This window comes from Pundamilia nyererei, unplaced genomic scaffold (genome assembly GCF_000239375.1).
Source record: "Pundamilia nyererei isolate P.nyererei 1_Seehausen unplaced genomic scaffold, PunNye1.0 scaffold00264, whole genome shotgun sequence".
In the NCBI taxonomy this organism is placed as follows: domain Eukaryota; kingdom Metazoa; phylum Chordata; class Actinopteri; order Cichliformes; family Cichlidae; genus Pundamilia; species Pundamilia nyererei.
In genome coordinates this window covers 14,144-30,022 of record NW_005187665.1, presented here as the reverse complement: position 1 = coordinate 30,022, position 15,879 = coordinate 14,144, and the positions used below count along the sequence as shown (strand labels likewise).

The 15,879-nt window shown below is 40.9% G+C and overlaps 2 protein-coding genes across 2 annotated transcripts in view; both read right to left on the bottom strand.

Annotated features, from left to right (window-relative positions):
• Positions 1-7,742: 7,742 nt before the first annotated feature.
• On the bottom strand, positions 7,743-12,024 carry tmem150b (transmembrane protein 150B). The gene is made up of 6 exons (XM_005750148.1): positions 11,960-12,024; positions 10,184-10,243; positions 9,971-10,038; positions 9,659-9,786; positions 9,356-9,533; positions 7,743-7,954 (listed from the first exon to the last, which is right to left on the bottom strand). The coding sequence occupies exons 1-6, from the start codon at positions 12,022-12,024 to the stop codon at positions 7,743-7,745; spliced, it is 711 nt and encodes a 236-aa protein (XP_005750205.1).
• A 382-nt stretch (positions 12,025-12,406) lies between these two features.
• Positions 12,407-15,879, bottom strand: part of adsl (adenylosuccinate lyase) — a 13,858-nt gene continuing 10,385 nt past the window's right edge. Inside the window, exons 6-8 of the mRNA XM_005750172.1 lie at positions 15,064-15,226; positions 12,702-12,848; positions 12,407-12,411 (exon numbers count right to left, since the gene is read on the bottom strand). Of these exons, the coding sequence (XP_005750229.1) occupies positions 12,407-12,411; positions 12,702-12,848; positions 15,064-15,226 (315 nt within the window). The remainder of the gene's footprint in view (positions 12,412-12,701; positions 12,849-15,063; positions 15,227-15,879) is intronic.

Below are 15,879 nucleotides of genomic sequence, written 5' to 3'. Positions count from 1 at the left end.
AGAGTAGATATGATCCAGAGGTGGGAGAGGGGCACCGATGACCTTTTCTGGAGTCTTGGTGATCCGCTTCAGGTTTTTTTCTCTCCTCTGAGGTGCAGCTGGAGAACTTCACCACACATTTCTTTCTGTGGTGCACTGGTAGAAGTTGGTGAGGAGTTTCTGTGTCCAGTTTTTCGTAGGGACTGTAGAAAAAAGGTGGAATGTATGTGAATGTATGTATGTCTCCACCTGTTCCACCTCTTATCTATCAATCGCCGGACTGGCATAGGATGTATCCTTTTTATGTTTCCTGAAGTCAATGACAAGCTTCTTTGTCTTGCTGGTATTGAGGAGCAAGTCATTGTTCTGACACCAGGATGTGAGGGCTTGGACCTCCTTTCTGTAGGTCACCTCATTGTTATTGGTTATCATCCCCACCACGGCTATGTCGTCTCCAAACTTGTATGTGAAATTTTTGTTATAAATAGGAGTGTAGAGATGTGTGGAAACTGAATAAGAGTGGACTGAGAACACAGCCCTGGGGAGTGCCAGTGCTGAGGATGATGTTGGATGAGATGAGGCCTCCAAGTCTCATGTGCTGTGGTCTGTTGGAGAGGAAGTTTTAAATCCAACTACGAAGCCGGAGCCAGTGACAGCAGCTTGCTAACCAGGTTGCCTGAGGTCAACAATCAGCATTCTCACATAGGTCTTAGGGTTTTCAGGGTGTCCTGCCTAAGATGTCATCCTCAGTCCATCTGCTGGTTTTATAAGCAAACTGATGCCAGTCCAGGTCAACGGGGATGGAGACTCAATAGATGTCATCACCAGTCTCTCAAAGCATTTCATGATTACCAGTGTTAGTGCAACAGACTGATAATCATTCAAGCACATAATTGCTGAGGGCTTCAGGACTGTGCGTAGAGTGTATATAAAAGATGGACATAGGCACCATGATGATAGGAGAGAGAAATATGAGGAGACAGTTAGAGCCGGTCATTTACTAATCAGATGGTTGATGATTCAATTCCTCCTTAAGACCACATGTCAAAGTTTCCTTGGGCAAGATGACGAAACCTAAATTGCCTTTGATGCATCACACAGCACACAAGTGTGACTTTTACAAAATATTTAAAAGCATGCGTGTGTACTTTTCAACTCTACTGAAGCACTCAAGACAATGTACCTCATTAATCATTTCACACAAGCACCTTTTTATGCTTAAGGGCTTTCTATCTAACGTTCACACATTCGTGCTCCATTTGATTGATTGAAATGACAACCTTCTGATTAGCAGATGACCTGCTCTGCCTGCTGAGCTACAGTCACCTATGTGTGTGTGAATGGGTGAATGTGTCCTGTAGTAGAAAACAATTAAATAAAAAATATATATACATATATACAAAGAATCCTGAGTTGAAATCTATATAATGTTTCTGTGACAGCAAAGATGGTAGAAACATATCTTCCAGGAGCCACCCTATGAGCAAGCAGAGTGCTGCAGTGGACAGTGCCATTAGCGTGCTCTGAGAAGCTTCTGGGTTCAAACCTGTTGGCTGGCTGTGGCCTTTCTACGTGCACTCGGCACACTCATAGCTACTCAAGGATGTTTTGAGCCACTTACTGAGGTTCACCAATAATTTAGCCAGGCCGAAACATCAGCCAAGACTGGTGCTTTATTTTAAATACTTTCTTTTTTCAAAAAGCTCAAATGTCAATATTGACATCAAAAATTCAGTATCAGTTGGGCTACACTCCAAAGGTTGCAAAGCCTAAATATAATTATATTTCAGGCTGGATGCAGATGTCTTCTTGTCTCAGAGATGCAGGCAACCAGGAAGTCAAGGAATCCAGGAAGTTACTGCTCCCTGCCAAGAAATACTCTCGGCTAAATCATCCAGGTAAGACAAAAATAATCTTTTGTTGTTGTACGAGTTTTGCATAAGAATACAGAAACAAGGTTCATACTTTCCTCTAAACAAAGTGCACCTGTAAAGAAATTGAATGATGGCAAAGGAGTGTGGCCAGCAGCTCTTCATCAGTGCGTATCCACGTAAGTAGGAGGGGAGTTGCTCTTCATTGTCCATGTGGTCCTTTCTTAAAAGTGAATTTCTCCTCCCACCACCTCCAGTCCCCACCAACACCACTGCCACTGCCCCTCCTCCTTCCCCTGGCTCTCTGTCTTGTGCGATCAACAATAGTCTATTTTGTGCTGTCCCGTGCAACTGGAGACACACCCAAAGCCAAGGCCATGGCGCTGGGGGAGATTGTTGGCCGGTGGCCAGCAGAGAGAGACACTGGCTTAATTCTCGTCTGGGAGAGAGGATTCTTCCTCAACTAGAGGGCAGAGGTGGTCGTGTCTGTTTAGCTGTGAATTGTCGCTGTCATTTGGTGCTGTGATTCCCCAGCTAGGACAAGTCACAGCCAGCTACATTTTCATAATAATTAAAAAATAATAATAAATGTTGCATTAAAATACTATATACGTTTCTACATTTAGCCAAATGTAACACCCGAATATTCACATGTTTAAACATGTTTAATACAATTTAGGAAAGAATATTTGAAACATGGTTACGAACCCCTGATACCGTTTTGGTTCTCAGAGGTGAAATGTTTAATTTTAATTTTCTTATATTATGTGTGGTTGGTGGACCCCACAGACTGGATATAAAAGATCATGTCCACCATGATGTGAGCAGAGCTGTTATAGAAGAACAGCTCTGGGTTATAGGAAGTGTCACCCATTTGCTAATCAGAGGATTGGTGATTTAAGTCCACATGTTCAAAAATTTCCCATCAGTATCTATAACTATCTATAACTTGAAATAACTGCCCAAATACATGCCCAGCATTTCAAGATAACTTCCAAGTGGAAAGACTAGGTGAAAGCCATTGTTTCGTGCATTCTTGTTGCCATAAGTGACCATAATTGGGTAACAGCTTGGAGTTATCAGCAAATACTACAAATCATAGGCCTTGGCCACAGGCTTCAAGTCTGGTTGGCAACACCCTGGTGAGCTCCACTAGGGAAAAATATATTTCGTGAGTGGTTGCTGGATATTATTGGCTGGCACCAGATGAAATTGATTGCAAATGGTTGCTGCACCAAAAACTTTCTATCTTTCTGCCTTGGTCGCTAACAAATTGCCATGATTACCTACAGTTTGCATAGAAAAGGCCTATTCGTCTGCAAACATTTGCTGGCCACAGGCCTATTTAGTGAAACATGAAAAAGCGTGATGCAAACTGGAAATGGACACTGTTTACCTTCAAAGTAAAAGTTGGACCTTTTGGCTACAACACACACTTTTTAAAAAGTCCAACGTAACTTAACTTTGAAGGTAAACAATTTCTTGCAAACTGCAGGTGACCGTGTCAATCTGCTAGCAATCAAAGAAATCTCCAAGAGGTTTTCAGTGTATTGTGTATACCAGCAACCAGCTACACATAGCAAATGTCAGGATACTCCATGAGGAGTACAGATTTTCCCACTTGCAGTCGGTGGCTCCCAGATGATCACTGACCAATGTCTAGACTTGTTTGACTTGAGCCTTAGTTTGCACAGCGTATTCTTGTACAGGTGCATCATGCAATCAGTGACATACAAATAACACAAAAAGTTTCATTGACCCAAATTGGAGCAGAGGTTTGGTGGATGGTTTGCTTGTTAACTGCAAAGACAGCGGTGTCTGTGTTTATTCAACTATTATTTGCTCTAAATACAAAAACAAGAGCAACATTTAACTTGAGTTAGGAAGTGACACTTCAACACAGTTTTTATTTATATAGTGCCAATTCACAACAGCAGTCATATCAAGGAGCTTCACATTGTAAGGTAAAGACCGACAATATTAGAAGGAAACTTTTTCTTTTACTACCTGCTGAAAATAAACCTGTGACTGCTTGATGGAGTTTGACGTGCATTTAGCTTTAGCATTGCTCTCCATGTTGGGGTTAGCATGATGGATAGTAACATTTGCTTTTGCAAATGCTCGGTGCTAGCTGGTGTCTTGTTAGCATAGAGGTGGATAGCTGTTTTTGCTCTGCACACACTTTGCATATTACTGTCACATTCTTGTTGTTTTGCAAAACAAATTCAAACTCATGTGTACATCTCTACTCCTCTGCTATCTTTGTCCTGCAGAGGAGTTTTAACTTGTCTACCCATCAAACAGATTGTGGATAAATAGGGCTGTGCGATATGACCAAAATCTCATATCCCGATATAAGACATCTATCGTCCCGATAACGATATAAATCACAAAAATTTCACATTTTCTGTAAATTCTGTGAATCTCGGGCAGCTTGACTTGCATGAAGTGTTTCCAGCTTGACGTCATGTATCTGGAGTCGAATGTTTTAACCTATTTTTTAGCACCTGATGACTCTTTTTTGCTTCTCATCCGTAAAGACTCTGCATACTGTTTCACGTGATTCCGTTTATTTTGAAAAGTCTCAACAGGATCTTGAACTTTATTGTGAAAAGATTATGTTGCTGACGACAACGCAAAAAAACAGGCGCTTGTCCGTCCGTAGTGTGGTTATATTAAATATAAGAGAAAGAGAGAACTTTAAGAAATTAATATAGCCTCTACAGTGACCATCAAAACGATGAAAAAATATTGCCGTAAACAGTTTATTTTGCGACACCACGTAAAATGAAACGATAGATGTTTTTATATCGTCATCCGATAAATATCGTTATATTGAACAGCCCTATGGATAAACTTGTGCCTCTCAAGTAACAACATAATTCTATTTTTAGTAGCTGCAACTTCACATTATAGTGTTACAGAGATATGTAATGTGATTACTCGTTACACCCAGCACTGGTCAGCATTCCTCAGTCATAGAAAAGGCCTTTAAAAAAAATCTAAGACCAGGTTGTAAAAAAGCAGCAAAGGTTTGATTTTTGTACTCAGCTTCAAGTAGACATTCGAAGAACTGCAATTTTTAGCCTTTCCACTTTGTCCTAATTTTTCAGTCCTGGAGAATGGAGCTTGTTGGAGCCCCCAAAAAAGTCCCCACCTCGTCGTCACATATCACATTCTCTGATCCCTGCCCTGCCATGGAGTGAAGGTCATTCTATCGACCCACTATTATTCTCTATCGTGACAATCTGGTCCTAAGTGCCGCAGCTGGAGCACACACACCCCACACACACACATTCTGCCGCTGCCTCCTCTGATAAGGCCAAACTCTCCTCATTGTCTGATAACGTAAATATGACACACCAACACACCATCTGAGAGTCCCTGTCTGCCACCAGCCAGCCTAATTATATAATTATCCCTTGTCTGATTGTGCCCATGCAGCTGAGACGAGGGAGGGCCTTTGTGTGGCTGCTGGAATGTGGTGCACTTGGCATTTTTCAGCGAAAGGGCAGTTTTCTGGAAGACGTTGCCAAAGAGCGGAGCAGAGGGTGAGATCATGGCTGCTGGTGCCCACTCTTATTTTTCCATCTTTATCACTCACACTCCATCTTTCTGGGACGCTCTTCCTTGTCACTAGGTCTCTGTATCTGCTTGTGGATCTCTCAATTCTGGACAATCCCATCTCTCTTCTGTGTCCGTCTCCTATGTATTGGACTCACCAACCGTTCTCCTCAAACAGTTTACTCCCAGTCCTTTCCCTGAGCCTTCATCTGGCAGATTCTGCTGTCTCGCTGATAGAGCAGGCCTTTCGATGTGAAGTGCACAGGATTTGGCTCGTCGATGATAAGACCAGCGTTAAAGAGAGACCGGAGCGTCCGAGGGTTGCCGGTTGCGTCTGATAGCGAACTTGGAGGCAGCTACTCCGCTCCGCAATAGGAAAGCAGTGCTTTTGTTTCTGCTCAAGAGGTGTTGCCAGGATAAGACAGACTAGGGCATAAGCAGGTGTTGGGAGAGATTACAGCGCGGGCCTTGAGAGCAAGTGCGCTCTTACCTTCTTCTTGACTCAAAGTCAAAAGCAACAAGGCAGGCACCACATAAACCATGTTCTCCCATATTACAATAGAGGATCCAGACCTTTTTTTCTGACATTTACATCAAGGGCCTCCCAGTCTTTGCATGTCGCTACTGGTGGTTTTATGAGTTTTTATTACTTTATCAGGAGCCTTTTATACTCACTAATGAAAACAGCAGGGTTAAGGGTGTTTTGGCACCAAAAGGCCTCCTTCTGAATTCCTTATTATAAGCAGCAAGAACTCAAGAGCATTTTTGTTATTTCAGCATAGGCAGAAAAAGACCGGCATAAGGGGTGAACTTATTTTAAATCATGCACTTTGGAGTAACGTCAGGAAGTTAAATCTTCTTTCTAATCTGCCCTGGACATGAGACTGTAATGTTCAAACCCTGCATGCTGCCTGCAGCAGGAACACTGGTAATGAACAGCACTTTGAAAAATTCCCATAGAATTCCGGGCTTGTCCGTCTGCTCCCTGTGCCCGCTCATCAAAGCCCCCCTCTGGTTACATCACACAGTGTGGAGTATGTGAAAGAATGCTCCCGAAACATAGCAGGACACCGGGGGCCCACTATTCCCATCTCGACCATACCCCTAGTGATTTTTTGTTGACATAAATAAAGATACAAACAAAATTAGATATGTTGATGTTCACAAAGCACGACCAAGATGTTACCAACAGACCCTGAGATAATATTCTAAAATAAATAAAGAACTTGGATGAGAGAAAGAGTTTGCATGCTGGAGCCAAGAGTAGGACCTCTCCCACTATCAGCATCAACTATGAGAGCTTCATTGTTTTGCCCGCTGCAAATAGCCTTGACAAATTGCAGTGAATGCGAAACCTTCTAAATTGGAGGTATCTTACAAAAAAACATGTTGGCATGCCACCAGAGGTGCATTTTCCCAGCAGCCCAATGATCAGCAGCCAGAAATGCTCAACAGCACCCCCGCTGGCCGGTGGTGTTTCTGACAATTATAAAAAAGGAAGTTTAAAGTGCAGGTAAAACTCAAGAATGAACCATTTTAAATGTATCTTACAGTACTCTCTCGTGTGTTACGCCATATGAAGGCCTTTGTTTCTCTCGTTTTCTCAATAACTCAACATTTCCTCCATACCGCCATCCTCCTTTTAAAGCTTCCTCCAGCTGACAAGTGGACAATGCTGCAGAAGAAGAGCTGATGTTCACTGGTTTTCACTGCGTGCAATCACCAGTTGATTTCACATCATGAAGATGAAAATAAGAAAACGCAAGAGAGGAAAAGAGGGTATATGAATGATTTTAAGAAGTGGCTTAAATAATAAGAGAGGGATCATGTAGAGGCTGTTGTAGCAGATTAAGATTGTTAAACAGCGCCATCATGTGTTAGTCTGTGGTTATTGCTGTATGGGATGAAGCTCTTACTGCAACTTGCGCTGTTTTATTAAAGTACCTGATTTTTGTCTATTTTCTGTATTTAACACGAGAACAAAACCTAAAACTAGCGTTCACAACATTTTCAAAAAAATAAAAGGATAGACACACATCTCTGTACCCAAGTTATTTATTTGAAATTCTTCTAAAAATTTATAAATAGAAAATTCTGCCCGTATGGTAGTTGACTGTGTAATAGTAAAGTAATTTACTAATGATAGTAATGACATAAACATGATGAATTGCATCAAAAGATGCTGTCATAGATCATGAAACAGATCTGCCGTACTGAGTGTTCAAAATGGAAAACATGCAAATAAATTAAAAAGCAGTTCTATATATAATAACCGAACATAATGCATTCTGAACCATGTGTACAGCACACAGATCCAGTACAGTGTTTTTAGCTAATTGTATTTATAACATAACCGTTCATTTCTATTGATGCGTGGCTGCGGTCATTCGTAAACATTTGCTTCTGTACGGTGAGGCTGTGGCAGTCAATGTGTCTGAACTCGGCTGCAAAAAGGCCAAAGAGGCAGAAGAACGACATCACCAGAATCCATTCACACGCAGCAGCTCCAGAGGAAAAGCCTGTGATGTGGAGAATGGACACTGAAGGAGAGAAGAGCAGTTAAGGAGCACGATGCTGAACAACCGCACATCAGAGTAAATTCAATAGTAAGCCTAACACTAGTGTTGCTGCTTCATTGATGCTTTCAGACACTATAGTGTTTATTCTCAGCCCAAACACTGTCTGTGTATGATCCTGTATAGTATAGTGAGAGGGTTCATTTAAAATGCATGTGAGAAATAGCTCTTCACACACAGCACGGTTCAATAAGAACTCAATGAGAATTCAGTCATTTAAAAAAGTTCAAAGAAATGGGAAACCACAGTCACAGCAAATACTGCATGTATCAGTATTTTTTCATGAATCTACAGCGGTCCTCAACACTTATTGCAATGCACTAGAAATATAGTGTCAAAACAAACGTATCAACACTCACTGGCCACTCTATTAGGTACACCTTGCAAGTACTGGGTTGGACCCATTTTATCCGCTTAAATCGTATTCATAGTACAGATTTCCATATTGACGTGACAGCATCACACAGTGGCTGCAGATTTGTCATTTGCACATCCATGATGTAAATGTCCCTTTCCTCAACATGCAGTGGTGCTTTATTTTATTGAGATCTGGTGATTGTTCATGTGTTTTGAGAGAATTGGTTGAACAAACCAATTTTTGATGATTTGAGCTTCGTGACATGGCACTGGTAGGATAAAGTGAAAATTAGTACTCTATGGTGAAAAAGGGTAGACTGTAGGATTCAAATGATGGTCATTTGATACTAATGGGCCCAAAGTGTAGCAACAGAAACCATTACATCACCAGCAGCCTGAACCTTTGATACAAGGAAGAATTGGGCCACGCTTTGACGTTATTTGTGCCAATTTCTGACCAGACCATTTGAATAGAAACAGAAATTGAGACCAGACAACGTTTTTTTCAGTCTTCTGTTGTCCACGTGAATCATACCCTCAGTTTCCTGTTCTTAGCAGATCAGCGGTTCCGAAATACTCAGACAAGCATGTTTGGCGACAACAACAATTCAGTGTTCAAAGACATTTAAATCGCCATTTTTCCCCTTTCTGATGTTCAGTTTGAACTTTACAGGTTGTCTTTACCGTGTCTTCTAAATACATTAAGTGGCAACCATGTGGTTGGACAACTGGATAGTTGCATTAACAATAAGTTTAAAAAAAAAACTAAAGAAAAATCTTAATTTAATAGATATATTTTGAAGTTAGGTGATATAGAAATAGGTAGCTCATTCTGGACATATTCTTTGAAATTAAAATAACTGAAAATGTTCTTAAAATGTAAAAAAAATTAAAAAATAAATAAATAAATAAATACAAATTTAAAAATTCTCCACAACTGAATATTCTTACTATGGGCAAAAGCATTATCTTGGATTGCATGAAGCAGTTTGAAGACAGGAAGGATACTAACAATAACCGTGACGGTACAGATGATGCAGAAGGTCGCCCTGACAGGCCCCACCCACCATCGGTCCTGCGATGGTTGAGCCCGATAAGTTAGATACAGCTGTACCCAGAAGTAGGCCAGGCCAAGGAAGAAAGCCAGGACTGCTCCCACAGTGTGAATAATCATTAAAACTGATTGCTACACAGGACAAGCAGAGGGGAGTGGAGAGTTTGATTAGCATACAGTCATCTTCATGTTATTTTTCACAGATAAAGTTTTAATCTTTAACAGAGTAAAACAAGTTCACAAGATAAAAGTGCTACCTGGAAGTTCCCGGTGACGGAGATCGATATGGAGGAGGTGAATCCTAAAACAATGCTGGCAATGTTGCCTTTTCCGTGATCACCATAGTCTCTGACCTGCTGGAAACGGATCGCCACGACCCACAGGGCTGAGAAACACAGACATAAGGTGGTTACGAAACGAGCGAAAAATGACCAAAGCTGCAGAGAATCAAAGTGAAACTACAGCTCTGACAAATGGCAGCTGCTGTTGAATTTAAATGAACTAATTAGGGAAATCAGATAGCAAGCACTCTTCCTCTATATTGGGATATTTATTTGAATAATTTTTACCTAAAAAGCAGCAGATGTTGCAGACCTGGGAGAAGAGACAGCTCTGTGGGTTGTAAGTGCCACACTGGCTAGCAGCAGAAAGACAAATTAGTGAATCATGAGGTTCCTTTAAGGCTGTGAACATGACGACAGCAGCCTGCCAGTTCACCGTTATTTCAGTTTAAGTCCTTTATTCTGTACTTGGCTCTCGGAACAGAAAGGATTTACACCGACCTGATGTACGGGATTCCCTCTGTTAGGTTGACTGATCCATTTGTTACAGCTACTGCAAATCTGATGGAAAGAAATAAGGCTGTTGGTGACTGCTGAATGTTTGTGCCTTTGCAAGGGTATGATTAAACATTTTTTATATACATATATAACTGTTTGAGAAGCCAAGCATACTTATTATTGCAGATTCCCAAACTTGAGTAAAACTGCACATCAGCTTGTGACCATGCCAAGCTCTTGCACAGTCTTCATTTTAATGTCATCCCCAAATCTGATAAGTTTAGTCATTTTCCCTTATAGTTGTCATGCTCTCATGTTAAACTCAGTGCACACACAGACAGATGTGTAAACACCTGAAAACCACCAGGACCGAGTAGAAAAAATCAAGCACCTAGGCAGGCAGACTGCTTCTACAAACATTTGTGAGAGAATTTAATATACGGTAACATAAGGACATGAGGACATGTTCTCTAGAGACACGAATCACACTTCTCCGTCTGGCAATCTGATGGACAAGTCTGGGTTTGGCAGATGCCAGCAGAACGACTATGACTGCAATGTGCCAGGTGCAAAGTTTGGTGGTTTTGATTATGGCATAGTTATTCAGGAGTTGGTCTCAGGCCCTTAGTTCCGTTGAAGGAAACTCATAATGCATCAGCATACCAGGACATTTTGGACAGTTTCATGGTCCCAACTTTGTGTAAACAGTTTGGGGATGGTCCCTTCCTGTTCCAACTTGACTGCACACCAGTTTACGAAGCACAGTCCATAAAGACATGGGTGAGCGAGTTTGCTGTGGAAGAACATATCTGCCCTCACAGGAGTCCTGACCTCAACCCAACAGAACACCTTTGGGATGAATTAGATCAGGGACTGCAAGCCAGGGCTTCTCGTCCAACATCAGTGTCTGACCTCACAAATGTGCTTCTAGAAAAATGGTCAAAAATTCACATAAACATGGAGAGACTTCCCAGAGTGTTGAAGCTGTTATAGCTGCAAAGGGTGGGCCAACATCATATTAAAACCTATGGATTAAAAATGGGATATCAGTCAAGTTCACATGAATGTGAAGCTAAACGTGTAAATACTTTTAGCAATATAATTTATATTAGCTAAACTGTTGCAGTTAGTGTGTGTTTATACATTAGCTAAAGCTAATGTATAATGCATCTATACCATGAAGACCCTAGGCAGTTCTGAGAGTAAAAGTTGGTCCAACATGGTGGTAATCAACTAAATAACTAACTGAGGGGTACCTAACACATGCATATACTACAAGAAAAAACTTGTAATATTTCTTATTTTTAGTTTTAATGTGGTCTTGGTTAGATTGGAACACATCTTATAAAATATATTTTAATCAACAATTGTGTAGCTAACATCAAAATGAAAGTTCACAGAGAGATGTAGTGCAAATCCTGCAGGCGTGGAAGCAAGATGTTTAATATAAAGTACCTTAAGGCACCTATCCTAAGATAAATATGTACTTTAAACTGAAGACAAGCCTTATAGATAACCTATACTGCATGTTTTATGTCTTTATCAGTTTGCTTGCCCACAGCTTTTCACAGAGGCATGACTGAGCTCAACCTCAAGGCACCAATAGTGGCATTTATTGACACCAGCACAACACATGGGTTGTGAATGCGTCCACATTTGCTGTACTGATTTACACAGACAAGAGGTCTGAGTAAAGACCACTGCCCATGTGTTTGGGTTTGAGAAATAAGGTAAAACATTTTATGAGAAGTGAGTTAAGAAAGGAAATGAAACACTCACACAGTCCAAATGCCTGCAGTGCCAAAGAAAGCCAGGCAGACGGGGAGCAATGCCCACAGCTGCATGCTGCTATAGAGCATGTGGAGATAGATACAACAAAATCAAAGCAACCTTCTCTACAAAACAAAGTTTGAACTGTAAAAAAGAAACCTATTAAAGAACATATCGACTACAGCAGAAGACGTGGCTAAAAGTAACAGTTTTACAACACCAAAACATTAAGTTAGAGTAACAATGAGTGAAAGAGGAGGCATTTGTACTCACTCTGTGATGAGGGATGACTGATTGCAGGTTGAATGGTAGCTCTCTGTTAGCTTTTAAATAGTAACTCAGTAACTTCACCATTCCCCTAATGACCCTAGGACATGACATATTGGACGCTATTCCATGACATTGCACAATCAAAATCATGACTCAACTTTCTCCAACCACATTCAGCAAATACGATCACACTGGTTATGGAGAATATGTGATGTGTATTACTCAATTTTAAATACACGTAGACATTGAGGGCTATCAGGAGGGGCTATGCGCTTACCTGCTGCTCTCGGGCAGGTAGCTCCATGCCCTCCTGGGTTTTAAATGCACCTTAGAACACACATGCATCAAAACTACATATGAGCAGGCAGAGGGAGGTTTGGAGTCTTCACACAACTTCACACAACTGGGTTATAGAGTATGCTTGGGGAGTGTGATTGTGTATACAGTGTCTATTTATGTCTGTCTCCAGATGCCCTCAGACATCGGTGCATTGGTGCACGCCCAGTAAAGGTCTTGGGATCCAGCAAAGCATCCAGCTGCCCTAGAATGGGTGCAAAGTAGGGGTCTCGCTGGATTCTGGCCAGCAGGTCATGGTCTCCACCTTCCTGTTTAACCACAGCTGCTGCCTCTTGAACATGATCATCTCATGGCACTCCTGAACCCACATAGCAGACAGGTTTGGCCCGGAACTGGAGTCAACCTGGCACTGCTGGCTGACTTCTGGCATGGTAAGTGGTATGTCATCCAGATATGGGCTAGGCCTGCCGTAGATGGCACTGTTTATGTAATGGCATGCCACATCTGGCCGATTTTGGTTTGGTTTATGTGGCCCAGGCTCATAGAAAACAGGTCTGGCCCAGATCCGGCATCAAGCTGGCACTTCTGACTGACTGGTGTCATGGCAGGGTGTATGTCAACCAGATGTGAGCCAGGTCTGGCAATGATGGTGCTATTTATGTTCCTATTTTAGTTAGAAGACCCAAATGCCATGTTGCAATACTATACTGCTATGGTAGCCAACTTTTCATGAGAAACTGGAAGCATAGGAGTTTCCACCACCCTGTTTGTCGGCAACAGATCAAATTGTGCATGGCTAACTTCTAAAATCACCCCGCTTCTCTACACACTTTCAATTCTGATTGGATCTCATCCCTGTAGAACATTCTCATCTCTTTTTTAAATCAGCGGTAGTTTCATCACAGGTTTTGTCCTCGTACATTAGTATTTAACTATCGTCTTGTTTTTGTCAGGAGAAAAAAGAAGAAAGAAAAGAAAAAAAGAAAGAATACTACTGTTGCTACTCCAAAATTTAAGGGATGCATAACTGGATGTCAAACTCACCTGTGTGACTTCGGGGCAAACAGGTGAGTCTTACCTTAAGACAAGAGAATGCTGAAACCATCATGCAGTGCAATGAGATTCAGAAGAAAACAAACAACAAACATGCGAAGCTTTTACTCCAACTCGTGGCTTCAGAGAGAACTCTGAAATTCTAAAAAGAACTCCTCCCAGTACCTGGAGTTCAAACTCCTTTTGACCGAGGGACTGATAAATATGTTCTCTCCAGAAATCAAGAAAAGGAAGCCCCAACCAGATGAGAGTGTAGGAAAATATGATGCAGTCCACGTCTTTCAGGCCTTTCAGGCGTAGAATGCTTGGGTGCAACAGTAAAACAAATGTGAGATGTGTGAAGTACCAAATGTTCTTCTGTGTCTCCAAAAAAATCAGTGTTTCCACAGATATCATAGATGAATGGACTTTTGTGAAATAGAAAGCCCAGTGTAATGATTTGTTCCTAGACCAGAGGCCTACAGCTAGTGAACTGTCAATGACTTCTAAGCTGGCCCATACTATTTTATGATGCTGTTATTTCGATATGTTTTAATATCCTGCTTACAAAGATTTCAGTGGAGCATTTAATTTTCTTAACCAGCTCTTAAATTTTGTTAGTTTCACATTCATGATCAATGAACTCTTCCTGTGCACTGAAGTGCACATGTTGTAAACTTTAAATTAGTTAAAAACAAAAGTTTTTGCAATGTGATTTTTAACATCCCGCTACTTGATTTATATGGAAAAAAAATCGAAATCAAAATACCTTTTTTCCTGGGTCTGCGGAGAATAAAGAAGGTCTTAATAATCATGTGCATGCTACCAGGTCCTGACTGTACAGATACTACGGACACATTTACACAGCTGTGAATTTGATATGATGCTATAACTCTGAACTTTGAAAAAGATGTTGCGTTAATGTAGACACATACAATAAGTAGGGAACAATGATTCTTAATTAGGATTAGGTAGCTCAAGTTTAGCTTCTGTGTTAGCCAGGTTTTACATGAAGAAATTTTCTCTACTGTAAAAAATGTTTGAACACCTGAGTGTAAGTCAACAAATTTGAAAATGGTATTGGTTAAATAAACCATGACTGGGTGGTTAAAAAAAAAAAAAGAAGTATGATTTGCTAAAAGTATAGCTATGAGTGGCAATATGGGTTAACATTAACTAAAAGCAAGATAAAAGTGCAAACACTGTTTTATTTATTAAGTAAACATCATGAAAGGTGAATTTGGTCACTCAAAGCTGTTAAATGGTTTACCAGCTGGAAGTAGTAGATTACTGGTTGAAGTGGTGAGATTATAACTAAAACATTTAGCCAGCTATAGGTGAGACATGCTTGGCTGAGCTTCAAATGACATCATGATAGATTGTGTTGATGAATATGGAGTCCAGAGTTGGTGTAAATCTCTACAATTAAGACTCGAATGATTGTGATACAGTGTTTATTGCACAATGGTACTCAGGATTCAGTGGTTGAGTAAAAAGCTGTTACTTGTGGTTACTGATGGTTTCTTTCCTCTCTTCCCTGCCTTGCTCCTGTGCAGGAGGATCTCCCTGCCCGAGTCCTTCCTGACAGCAGACATCATCCTCAGCACACTGCAGAACATCACAGAGGGTCTTGTGGTCTACCCCAAAGTCACCGAGACACATCCACCACGAGCTGCCCTTCATGGCCACAGAGAACATTATTATGGTGATGAACAAGTCAAAAAATACATAATAGATACAAAAAATGGATTACTGGCAAATTATGTAGTGGAGTGTGAGATAAAGCAACTTGACTTCATCTATTTAAAGGACTTCGAGTCAGTGTTATGCTAGATTTGGACACAAAAGGATACAGCTGATGACGAATGTTGTTAAACCCCATCATGCACTAAGAAGGTTTGCTTCCCGTCTATAAAGAGGGCATAGGTTTAATAAATTCACCCCACACAGTTTTAGCATTCATGTTTTATTTATTTCAAGCAAACAATAATACTGCGTCAATGACAAATGAAACACTCTAACCCAGGCAGGTTGTAATAGCACCAGTTGGCTATCAATGTATAGTCAACAAGAACAAATTAATGTTGTGCTGATAATGTCATGTGATTCTTTTAGCAACACAAGATTTCATCAGTTGTAAATCCAGTGTGAAAATACAGTGGTTAACTCATTAATGACCAGCAGCTGGACTATTGTGCAGCTGATGCTTTCCACCTTCTTCTTCCCGGTAACAAAAAAAACCAAAAAAAAAAAACCAACAACAACACACACACACCACACAACATACCTTCTAAGAGCTTCCTGATTGGCAGAGCCATGACTAAATTTTA

Excerpts from the sequence above, each read along its gene's own strand:
- tmem150b (XM_005750148.1), bottom strand. The coding sequence starts at position 12,024 with ATGCAGCTGTGGGCATTGCTCCCCGTCTGCCTGGCTTTCTTTGGCACT. Across the intron at positions 10,039-10,183 it reads GAGGGAATCCCGTACATCAG|CCAGTGTGGCACTTACAACC; the intron begins GTCGGTGTAAAT and ends TTCTGCTGCTAG. Across the intron at positions 7,955-9,355 it reads TACCGTCACGGTTATTGTTA|TGTCCATTCTCCACATCACA; the intron begins GTATCCTTCCTG and ends TCTCTCCTTCAG.